The 12,500-nt window shown below is 39.0% G+C and overlaps 1 protein-coding gene across 1 annotated transcript in view; it reads left to right on the top strand.

Annotated features, from left to right (window-relative positions):
• The window catches only part of LOC144643834 (centrosomal protein of 290 kDa-like), an 81,760-nt gene that overhangs the window by 11,193 nt on the left and 58,067 nt on the right, over window positions 1–12,500 (top strand). Inside the window, 21 exon segments of the mRNA XM_078503204.1 lie at window positions 82–171; window positions 866–944; window positions 1,658–1,710; window positions 1,817–1,876; window positions 2,626–2,730; window positions 2,845–2,887; window positions 2,984–3,090; window positions 3,505–3,594; window positions 3,890–4,018; window positions 4,942–5,172; window positions 5,826–5,999; window positions 6,145–6,256; window positions 6,812–6,900; window positions 7,254–7,367; window positions 7,474–7,534; window positions 8,345–8,575; window positions 9,285–9,532; window positions 10,322–10,585; window positions 11,227–11,550; window positions 11,703–11,765; window positions 11,914–12,060. Of these exon segments, the coding sequence (XP_078359330.1) occupies window positions 82–171; window positions 866–944; window positions 1,658–1,710; window positions 1,817–1,876; window positions 2,626–2,730; window positions 2,845–2,887; window positions 2,984–3,090; window positions 3,505–3,594; window positions 3,890–4,018; window positions 4,942–5,172; window positions 5,826–5,999; window positions 6,145–6,256; window positions 6,812–6,900; window positions 7,254–7,367; window positions 7,474–7,534; window positions 8,345–8,575; window positions 9,285–9,532; window positions 10,322–10,585; window positions 11,227–11,550; window positions 11,703–11,765; window positions 11,914–12,060 (2,814 nt within the window).

Here is a 12,500-nt window from a genome sequence, read left to right as displayed (position 1 = left end):
CAGACATAGTGCACCAACAGGCCATACACTGTTCCAAAGAAAAATTAAATTAATGTTTACTTTGTTTGTTTGTTGTTCCAGAACAAGAGGCTTGAAGGAGAGGTGGAAAAGAATGAACAGCAAATTGAAAAGTTCAAGTCTAACATGAAAAAGATTGAAACAGAAAATAAGGTACGTTACTTTTGACATCGTTTTTTCAAAATTTTAGCAATCTCCCAAATTGTTTAAAAATAACATAAGACTAAGTGTTGCTAAAACAGCCTTAATTTCAAAGGGCGAGAAACAGCCACAGCAAATTTACAAGGAGAAGCCACGAGCCAAGCGGCCCACACTGCCGGAGCTTATCCCGGTTTCCGTAGCATTAAGCGGCTAGGAATATTTCTACTCCCCCCTGAATGGGATGCTAGTCCATTGCAGGGTTTCCCCCAGCATTATGTCGCCGGTACCCATTTATACACCTGGGTGGAGAGAGGCACTATGAGAGTAAAGTGTCTTGCCCAAGAACACAACACAAGTGACCCCGGCCGGGGCTCAAGCTCAGACTGCTCGATCCGGAGTCCGGCGCACTAACCATTAGGCCACCGCGCCTCACAGCAAATTTATGTATGAAGTTAAAACACTTTAGGTCTTTGTACCCGAGTATAAAGGTGCCTAGTGAATAGTCTGTTCATTCTTACCAACTGACTGACTGTCAGACCGACTGACCGACCGACCGACCGACCGATAGACGGACCAAACGACTGACTGACTGTCGACTAGTCAAACAACAAGTCAGTCAACTAACCAACCAATCAATTAACTTTGCAACTCGTTTTAAAGGCTGAAATACTTGAACAGTAAAATTACTGTTTTTTTTTGTGGACAGGAACTTAAAGATGAAAATAAGCAGTTGGAAGTTGGAATGAGAGAGATTTTAGCACAGCTGAAGGAACATGCACAACAAGGTTTGCTCATAAACATGTACGGCAGCAGAGTGATGTTGATCGAAAATGTACATGGAACTGTACTCGGTTTTATCTAGTCTTCTTTATTAGACTCTTTCTTATTTTATAATCAAGATTATCATAGTTATTTTCTAGAAGAATCATTCCAGCTCACGCACAGACCATCTTGAGACCCAGTAGTGATGTGATTCACTTACTTTCCGGAAATAGTCAGGAGAAGATTAACAAGCATTTACTTTGTTTGGTCAAATGTACTTTTCTTACATGAAACCTTTCAGAGTCAGTGTTGGCACTACAGTGGAACCTTGATATTACGAAGGGCCAAGGGACTTGCAAATATGTTTGCTATAGCGAGGGTTCGTTTCGATATATCATGGTTCTTGTCCATATATTTAACCATAGCTGGTGGGAAGAATATGGTTCGTTATACCGAGGACTTCGCTGTACAGTTCGTTAAATTAACGTTCCACTGTATTTCTGATTAGGCTTCTAACAATGAAAAAGTAATATCTACAGCGTAAAATGGTTTGCCAAAAGTGTAACAAAAGCTCTATTCACCGTTGGTTACATGCATCTCTTCTCTTTCTGGCGCACATTTTTTGTTTTGTTTCTTGTTAACACACTGTATCTATGTAGCCATTGCCCATCAGCCTTTAGTTTCAGGTTGGTGTAAGCGGATACTGAACTGTGTACCTTGTTACCGCTTTGTTTAGGGTCAGAAGATGGTAAATTAGTTCAAGTACCAGCTTTGGAAAAGTTAATGGCTGTAAGTTAATGTTCGTTCACTTATTTGTTTTCGTTTTACCTTCCCTAACATCTGTCACGTTTATGAAGTTATGTTCTTAATCGTTTTTTTGTTCTGTTCTGTAAAGATGATCGAGTCAAGAAATGCAGTGGGTCAGTACGACACAACACTTCAGTTGAAAGCACAGGTACAGTATATTATTTTGTTTAAATTAAGCTCCGCAGTTTCTTCCTAATTCTACATGTATACATATAGTTGTATGTTGTAATATTATAAAAATAGACCTACGATTGCTTTTGCTTCAATTTGGTCGGTCGAAAAAGGTTGTATTACCAAGATAACCGATAGATTTAGCTCTTCGTGTACTCTCTGCACGTTATACACAGTTCGGCTTCAGCCTGTAAAGCTGATCATTCATTCTGTACACATTACAAAGAAAAGACAATTATTATAAACAACTCATGTATCTCAGGTAAAACTGACAGCCAAAACTGCATGTGTTGGAAGTACAAGTGCTGTCTATAATAACACAACGTGAAGTTATCTAAGAGTGCTAGATACCCAACAACTTACGAATTCACCTAATTATTTTGTTGGCACACAAGACTAACCTATAGCTCAGTGGGACAGCTTTCAACTGGCGTGAAGATGATGCACTACTAAGCAATACAACATTCCTGTTGAACACTGCGGGTTCTCGGGGTTTATTCTAACCAAAATAAGTACTTATCTTCCGGCCCCAATTGTTAAAAGGGTGGATAACACTATCCACCGGATGAATCGCTATCCAGTGGATAACTGTTGACAAAACATACTACGCTATCCACCGGTTAGTGGTTTATCCGGTGGATAAGCGTTATTCGGCCTTCGAACAAATGGGGCCAGGACTGTAAGAACATTGTAAATTCAGTCGTCTACAATGTGATCTAATTGTAGATTGAACAACTGAGTGGGCGGAACGAGGAACTGCGACATGAACTACACAATGCAAGAGAAGAAACAGCAAAAGCTATCATGCAGCTAGAGAGGAAAAACGCTAAGGTGAGGATCGCTTGAAAAATGTATCTAAATGCTTAAAAATGTTGGGATATTTTTAGCTAAATAAATTTCTTGTCTTGTTTCAACTTTTTTATTGTGTTTTGTTTGTAATGACAGATTGAAGACCTTGAAAAAGATGTTAAAGTCTTGAAAGAGATAGGTAAGTTCTCTTGTAGCTAAAAAGGCGGGATTGCACGATAGATACGCAAGCAGAAAAATTTACAAATAGGTTATTCCTGTCTGTTTGAAATTTTAGGCGAAGGAGCAGTCAAATTACAACCCATGCCTCTACCACAAGGAATGACACCATCATCAACAGAGATCATTGCCAGCCTTAATGAACATCTTATACAAGTACTTCAAGTAAGGAATATTGTCAACAATTACACGTCATATAGGATCATGATTATATGAATATGAGTAACAAGTGAGCAGTAAACGTGCTCATATAATTACGTTTTTTGTTATGAAAAATTGCAAAAAGCAGCAACAAAGAAAAAAAAAAAACCTGTATGGTAAAACGCCCTCTTTAGACACATGTAGTTATGGCTTTAGTCGCCATGGCGTGTTGATTGTATTTTATCTATATTGTGCTTGTTATTGAAACGTAAATTAATTGTAGAGTTTTTAAATTCGTGATTTCCTAAATAATATTAATTTTAATTTTTAATTTTAGTAGAATGTAATATTATTGATTTTAGTAGCATATTATCTTCGAAAAGCCTCCATGGGGAAAGATAATTAAGTATGTATGTATGTATGTTGTTTGTTTTTCAGGAGATCTCATTGAAGGAACAATTGCTGGAGAAAATGGAAAAAGACCTTGACATGTTCAAAAGGAAGTTCTCGGTTATTCTTCACCAAAAGGTTATTGTGTTGTCTAAGTTTGTTCTTTTTTCTTCTCTAAGAATTTACGATTCGCGGTAAATCTAGAAACATTGTAGTATATCGGATAGCAAAACCAAAGCACTCTTGCGTTCGCAATTAGGAAATTGTGTAAAAAAAGAACAGAAGTTCCATAATTACTCTGGAAGCCAGTGAGCACATGCACCTCGCCCAATAAAACTTTGCATGTTTTTGGGAAGTTGTCACAGATTTTGTCAAGCTCCAAATGTGATATCAGTGTTAATACTTTAAAGCTTACTGATGTTGTTATTTGTAGGGGCTTCTATATGCCGACTTTTTGAAAGAAAAAGAGAAATGGGAAGAGGAGAAGAAAGCGATTGAAGAAGACAAAGCGTCAACAGAGCTGGCCAGAGAACATGATAAAATCAGGCTCATGGAGTTTGAGGTACTGACGGATAATCTGCTTTAATATAACCCAGCGACCGTCTATGAGGCAATCTGATTGGCTACGCAAGCGTGGTGTGGTTTTTTGAAACTGCCCTGGAAACACTAAACTATAAATAAACCACTTTCACTGAACCTTTTGTGGAATAGATTCGGTCTCTAGGTTATGCTAAAACAATTAGACGGCTCGCTCTCAGTTTCTATATTTCGATTTTTTGCCAACTGTCAGCCGATAGAAACCTTGAGCTTGTTGTCTAATTGTTAAGTAGCAGACAAAGTGACCATATGTTTTTTGGGGGTGTAAATTTTGAGCATAGATCTACAAATATTAATTTTACGATCTTCCCTTGCCCTCCAGAAACTTGACAAAGGCTATAGTCTTGCTTTCTTATTGAAAATGGGTTTTCGATGAAAAAAAAAAAAAAGACTCGGAATTGAATATAGCGCATTTACAAAGCTCAATGCGGTTCACAATTAGAGTTATGGGATGAGACCGGACATCAGCATATCAGGCGCCTTGGGCAACCGCTATCCGTCCATGTGTATGATCTCACCCCACCACCCAACCCAGAGATACATGTGAATAGAACAGACCACAACACCGGGAACTTCGTGCCCTACTCTTTACGATTAGTGTGTGGGTTCTTTAACGTCCCCTGCTGATCATAACACTGAAGATGCAGGAGACGGGGCCTACGGATCGTCGTCCTTATCCGAGGAAACTAGAACGTCTTACCATTTGCAGATGTCATTAAAAAGGCAGCACATTCTCCTCAGTTATTTTAAGACCCTAAGTGTTGGTCCGGTATGGGAGTCGAACCCGAGACTATATCTAACTCTGTCTACTGGCCCTCTTTCAATCCTATGCTTTAAGTCCCTTGGTGTTGTTATGGACTTTTTTTTTTCATTGTTGATCGCTTGCAGAGGTTGCTTGACACCCTTGACAAAGACGAGGACAAACAGAAAAAGAGACTGGGAGAAATGACTAGGAAGATCACAGTCCTGAGAGTGAACGAGAAGTCGCTGTCCAGAAGGTACACAGCTATGCAGGAAGTAGAAGCTGCTCTCAGAAAGGAAAACAAGAAATACAAGAACGATGTTGTTGCTATGGAGACAGCCATTACTGAACGATTGGGTTACTTACAGAGACACAAAGTATGAAATGTTTGTAGTTTTAGCTTTACTTTTCGATGCGTTTGATTATTGGTGCATCTTTAAATGTTAAGCCTTTTTTTTTTTTCGTTTGACCATTTGAGCTTTTGTTCTCAAACTCATTGTTAATTAATCAAGTTAAAACAAAGGAAATTATAACCGTGGCGGTGTTTTGGAAATCGGATCTTGATTAGCATAGCTTTTACGATTTTATTTTTCCGTTTTCTCCTTAGTTTTAATTTCAATTGAACAGTAAATGTTATATCAAACACTTGAGAGTGTGTTTCATCACATTTCCAACACGCCGACATTCGTCCAAAATACTCCGCTGCGCGTCGTATTTTAATTCTCTTCTCGGTGTTTGGATATCTCGATGAAACACTTTCTATCGTGTTTGATATATTACATCAAACACGAGAGACAGTGTTTCATCGCATTTCCAAGCGCTTCGATTTTCGTCAATCATTTGAACACTAAAAATGCGATGAAAAACAGTCTCGCGTGTTTAATGTATTGCATGAACAACATGTTTCCCAGTGCTATAGCCCAACGGTCTCAAACGTTTTCACCAGTCAAATATTATGTACAATGATTTTATCCTTCTGGGGTCTATTCACCACTGATGGTTTACTGACCTTAATTTACATCTGATTCAGGAAATGTCAACGTACAAGATAGGAGTATTACAGCAGGCATTGGATGAAAGTGTCCCAGCAACAGATCTTGAAGCAGCCAACAAACAGTACAACGAACTCACAGCCAAGTATCGTGACATTATACAAAGAGAAAACAGTCTTGTAGCACGGTCAGCCATAGTCGACAACCTAGAGGTACGATTTGTCAAAAAAAACACACAAAGCTTTTATCTCGCTTTTTTCTTCTCTCGGGTACAACTGAGGCAGTTTGTTTGATCTTTTTATGAGTTTCGGGTGATTTTTATTGCACCCATGATTTATCACATTGGTTTCACCGTAGGCTGACATAAAGGTCTTGCAAGAGATGGAAGCTGAACTGAAGAATGAGATGACTTCACTGAAAGAACGAAACCACAGCTTGGAGCAGATGGTGAATGAACTATTATCAAAAGGTGAAAGAAATTTTGTTTCTGCTTTGGTTCTTTTGAGATCGACAAACGTTTGAACTGTGCTGATATCAGGATTGTCACAGGCGAGGAAATGTTCAGGAAAAAATTCTTCAAGGTCTGGGAAAAGTCAGGGAATTTATTTTTGGGTCAGGGAAAATTGAAATTTTGAAGAAAAGTCAAGGGAAATTGTAATATGAGACCGCTGATTGTAAACAATTGATGGCTGGAGGAAACATTTCAGGTCAATGATATCTCAGTGTTGTTTTTTTTTTCTTGGAAGTGGGGTCTGGAGGCCGCTACTATATCTGACATTTTGTATATATTTGGTCAGGGAAATTTGATTTGTTTCAGGGAAAATTCAGGGAATTTTGAAAACTGATGTATGTGGCAACCATGGGTATGCAAGTAAAGACAGTTTATTGTTAAGGTTCACTTATCCTTGCCCGCTTCCATAAGCCTGAAACATGTAGATGTCAGCAGGTTACATTTTACGCGATAGGGCTCCGTAATAATTGACTTGCGCTTTACTTACTACATCGTGTATTTCGTTTTGTTCAGAGGGTGGAGAGGGTGGAGGAGATACCAGCATCGTACGGCAGGAGGAGATTGATAGGATATCAAGAAAGCTTGCCACGCTGGAAATGAAGGTAAATCCTAACATGACTCTTGTATTAAACGGTGTAAACGTCCGGGCAAACTACAAACGTGGACATTGAAACAAGACAAGAAACTCGCTATATGAAACGTACACACAACTCCAAGGTTACATAAACTCAGCTGAACACGCTTACATTCAGGGCTATACGCACGGTCTAACGTCACAACTCTGTTATTGCTAGTTAGGTCTTAGTAGAGCAAAATACTGTGTCAACGAAAAGTTACAGGTCATATTCTTTGCACCCTCACTGTCATGAATTCATATCTTATAAGTTAAACCACTACACTTAATCAGGATTCTTAATGCATGTTTCGCTTATTATCACAACCCTCAATTTTCCAGGAACTGAACGAAAGAGAGCGCGCAGACCATGCCACTAGGAAGTATGACCAACTGCAGTCTCTAGTCAAGCAACTAGAAGAGAGGAATGCCGAGTTAGAACAGAAATTTGCAGAGGTTGGTTTTGTCTTTGTTCCTGGTGAAGAATTGCTATTAATTTGGAAAGATTACAGCTCTTTGAAAATTCTCGCAATGTAAAGGACTGTTGTTTCTGACATTGCAGATCAGCAAGCTGAATCTTGAATCACAGCGAATAGAACGGCAGCTAAGGGATGAAATCTCCAGTAAGTATTGCCCTTTGGTATATTTATGGAATTAATTTAAAAAGTTTCAAGAAAAGGGCTACAACTTACAAGTACCAGTAGTACAGTCGAACCTTACATGTATGTGGGAGACCACCCATTTTACTCATCTGAGGTGGTCTTTCATGGAGGTGGGCCTAAGAGAGGTTCTAGTTGTACTGTAATTTGGCTGCTTAAGAAACGTGTTAAAGCGACTGTGTCACGGTTGATTTAAGTTTATTTTATTAAGTTTTGCCAAGTACTCGCTGTGAAACTTACTGTTTGAAAAGAAATTACTTCTATGGATCTAAATGACAAAACCATAGCTTCATTACAACCAAATGTGTCTCCCGGGCGATATAATTTTAAGTTGCAAGCAAACGTGATTAACTTTGAAAACTGTTCAGCCCATCAGTATTTCAAAAACCTATATCGCAATCCGTTTCAATCTTCTTATTTTTTGGCCATCCGTACCTTCTTTTATATTTGGTGTGTTATTGAAGTGTTCCTTCACTGTTTTAAGCGGTTATTTTTATATTTCACCGAATTTGATGGCCATTTCCCATGCCTAAATTTGGCTAAAATCCGTGACACAGTCCCTTTAATCTCGGTTACTTGAGATCGCATATTGATAAGAGACAAGGTTTACAAAGTTGTTCTCTCGGGAAGGTTCGATTTTCTGAAATGATCAGGTCAGATCAACGGCCTGCCTTTTAGAAATTGTTATGAAAAAGTAGAGGGAAGTTCCACATTCATCAATTTTAGAAGTAAAGGGTTGAGAAAGTCAGTTTCTGTTGTGCGTTACGTTTTTAGACTCTGTCACGCAAGAGACGCACATGGCAGTCACGCGCCGTGTCCAGTCTTTAGAGGAGTCTGAGTCTAAGCTGAAGGTGGAAGTGTCACGCCTGAAGGAGGTGGCGGAGGTAGCGTCACACCAGACAGAAGCAATCAAGGCACAGCAGGAGTCACAAGACAAAGAACTGACATCTCTCAGAAAACAACTCTATGACATGCAGATGGAAAGTGATGACAAGACTATTATAGGTTAGTCTCCATCTTTCAAACGCTTACAGAACAGGCAAAGTAGCTAAGGAGGGCGCAGTGAAGATGTTTATGAGGGTGCAATTGCGAAATGCAATGTTGCGTCACGCAGCATTGATACTAGGAGCTAGAAACCAGAGATGTAACTCTAACGTAATTTTAAATGCTGGAAAATAACCCAGAACTTCCTTCTGAACGTTAGCCCTAGAAGGGAATTCTTTGACCTCGGTGGGATTCAGAACCACGACCTCCGGTTTAGATCACCGTTGCTTTTCCGACTGAGCTACGAGTCCAGACGGGAACAAGTCGTGAGTAATCAAGGTGGTAATTCGTGGCAAGGAAGATTTGAAGGGTACAATTCCTGTCCTGTTTCCTTGGGTTGTTATACGGAAGGCAGAATTTAACTTTGTAATGAAACTGCTGTACTGTGAGGGCAGTTAGGTGGAAGGATGCGACTTTATAAAAATCATCAGGAGGTTGGAGGGATTTTTTCGGTTGCAAACTGACCGTTTTTCAGTTATCAGTTAGATGTTGATGTAGTTGTTTGTTAGGTAATTCTATCCAGACCTACAAATGCACTGAGTTTTTTATCTTATTGTTGCTTTGAACCAAAGGTATACGTGTGCAAAAATACGCGAATGTAAAACATTTTGCATGTTGCGTACATTACCTAGTTAATTTTATGTCTGAAAATACGTGTAATGATTTTCAGGTAAACTGCATCACCATATCGTGGCCCTTCAAGTGAGTGAGGGTACAGCTGTCAGGAAGCTGGAGGCAGCTACACAAAAGCTAAACAGACAAGAAGCTCACGTGTTACGTCTGGAGAGGAAAATAGATGAAAAAGACCAGGCTCTGTATCATGCTAAGATGGAAGCCAGAAACAAGGCAAAGTTCCTTAAGAGAACCATTCAAGATCTGCGAAGGCAGTACAGTGGAGCCTTACCACTAATGAAACAGGTACATGTTATTCTTAAGGACGTGTGCGCGAAAATCTTCTAACATTGATTTTTTGTTTAAATTTTTACCACTGTAAAATTGTGCATAACTCATGTCAGAAAGTTTTAAAAAATGGGGGTCATCGAATTCGTTGTGGGGATAGGGATATTGTTATTGTGGACCTATTTATCGAATTGATTCAACTGCTAGCGTTTCTTAATGTTAATCTGATTATTTAGGCATCGTCTAAAAACCGTAAGATGGAAGGATTCGATGCCGCGTGGACAGAAAAATTGGAAATTTTTAAATTTCCCTCATTGATTTTTTTTGTTCATTTTGTTTTTACAATCTGTCGAGAATAAGAAGGGCAAGTTGTCTATCAAAAAAGTTGGGATAGGGATGCAGATGTGTATAGCTTCATTTTCCTATCAAACTGCTCTACACAATATCCATATCATTTTGACTGAACGATGGTAAAAAGTGTATCTCTTGTTTTTACGAGATAAATATCTGGTACGCCCATTTATTACCTCCAGGGATCAATTGAGGAAGATTCAAAACAGATGCTAAGGTTTTTTAGAATCAAGCAGCTGATTTGCTTTTTCTGTATCGTAAGGTGTTTACTTTTGCTGACAGTTAATTTCTAGATTCCAAGGTTAGTAGTCAGAATTCTAAATTAAAAGAGTAAGGCAAATTTTTGTCAGCCTGTTTCCCCCTATGTTATAAAGGAAACAGAACATTGGGATAAAAACGAAATCGTGAAGATCGTTGAGTTACTAAACAGTGTTTTTGATTGCCGTTTAATTTCAGGAAAAGTTTGCAGACACCATGCGTTCACTGCACGAAGACAAACGCAAACTTGAGGGAGAATTAAAGAAAGCTAAAACTGACAGAGAAGCAGCAGAGGACAAGCTTGCTGAGCTCAAACTTCAACATGACGGATTACAAGAGCTGATGGCCACGCTAAAAGATGGCAAAGGAGCAGCTAAAGTCACTGAGTGGCACGCAAAAATGGGAGAGATAAGACTGCAGGACCTTAAATTGAACCGCGCTATCACCAGGCTGCAGGAAGAGGTAATATATGATCCTTTGGTCGCCCTTAAGAATTGGTTTTTGGTCATCATGATTGCGGAAATGCGTGACGTCAAAGAGCTCAACCTTTACTATCTCTTGGAGCTCAGTTTGTGCACAATGATGCTGCACAAACAGGCAACTCGAAAAACAAGCTAATACAAAATAAGCAAAAAGTTTTAAGTATTTATACAATGTTTAAACTTCCTGCCAAACTTCCCCCCCCCCCACACCCCTACCAGGTTGAGCTCTTTGACGTCACACATACATCGCCTGGCTGCTAAGTTACTCCAAAATGGCGGCGGCTGGTTCTAGATTTTTGGACTACTTCAGACAAGGATTTAATAGGGTTTGAATACTTTTTGGAGGCTAACATTTTGGAGTCTAACATATCTTGGAATTACCTTTCCGTTGGCGTGCAGAAAAAAAAGTTCCATTTTGGAATGAACTTCTCCTCTAACGTTTAATCATCGTGGAACTGGGCAGTATATCTGTTGTGAAAGTGTGTGTTGAAATGCCTTAAATAGACTTAAAAATATAATTTTATTGGCCATTAGGTTATCGGTCACTGCTCAGCAAGAGATATACCAAATGTTTGGAAATAAATTGTTTTATATTAAAGGAAGATTTTTTCTTTCTTTCAGTTGAAATACCTGGAGAACATGACGAAAGTCCATGAACGCACAATCTCAGACTTGGAAAACGAAAATGTGCAGCTTTCGAAGGAGCATGAAGAACGACAGTTGCTATGGGAACAGAGGGAAGTGGAGCTAGAACGCTTGATTGACAAGTTAGAAAAGCAACAAGAACAACTAGCAGACGCGGCTACTAAGTTCGAAGAAGCCACAGGCTCGATCCCAGACCCCAATCTACCTGTGGCAAATCAGTTGGAAATGGCAATTAGAAAGATTAAGGAACACATCAAGATTATTGTGGGAACGAGAGAAGAAAATAAAGTCCTTAAAAAGGTATAAAATAGTTTTACTATTCATACCTATTTTCCTATTACTTTGGGCAAATAACGATCATATTTTACCCCCCCCCCCCTTTACCCCTCACCCTCCCCTCCACCCATCAAAAACCTGAGGTAACAAACGTAAAATGCGTCTTTTCATCGTAGAAATATGAAGAGTTGGATCAAGCTTTCAAGCAATCAGAAGAAAGGCTAACTCAAAAAGACAAGGTCGGTAATGTTTGTGCGTTCGTTTGTTTATTGGTTTGTTTGGTACAAAGAGAAAAAACTACAACAAGGGTAATCTCTACTGACGTTGGCTTCTGTTAGTTAATTCAGTATCACACTGAACTTGTCTTTCTGTCACTGTGTTTTGTAGCTGATCAACGAGCTCCGGTTACGTCTTCCTCTGTCGGAGCGTGAAGAGATCACATCAGAAGCTAAGAAGGCGGCTGGGTTAGTAGAGGAGGACTATGAATCCAAACGAGCTTTGAAAGTAGCACAGGCAACAGTGTCTAGTCTGCAGGTAGGAAATGTCTAGGGGTGGTTAAAGGGACTGTATTATGGCTGAGTTTAGCCTATTTTATTACTTTTTGCCCAATACTCGCTATGAAACTTAATGCTAGCGAAGAAATTACTTCTGTGGATCTAAATGACATATTGGCATAATTATATAGCTTCATTACAAACAAATGACTCCCAGGGATTACAAACATGATTATCTTTGAAAACTGTCCAGCCTAACAGTTTTTCACACACCCATATCGCAATCTCTTTTAATTCTATCAATTTTTTGTCTATCCGTAACTTCTTTTGTATTTGCTGTGTTAGTTGAAATGTTCCTTAGCTATTCTGAGTAAATTAACCTAATTTTTGTATCAATATGTTATGTCATGTTATTTAAATCTAATCTCTATTTGGTGATGTTGGTGATGTGGTTGATGTTGTTGCTCCTTCACTGTTTAA

This window comes from Oculina patagonica, chromosome 2 (genome assembly GCF_052425735.1).
Source record: "Oculina patagonica isolate OP01 chromosome 2, crgOcupat, whole genome shotgun sequence".
NCBI lineage: Eukaryota > Metazoa > Cnidaria > Anthozoa > Scleractinia > Oculinidae > Oculina > Oculina patagonica.
The sequence above is the reverse complement of the archived record's forward strand: the minus strand, read 5'-3'. Positions and strand labels throughout refer to the sequence as shown.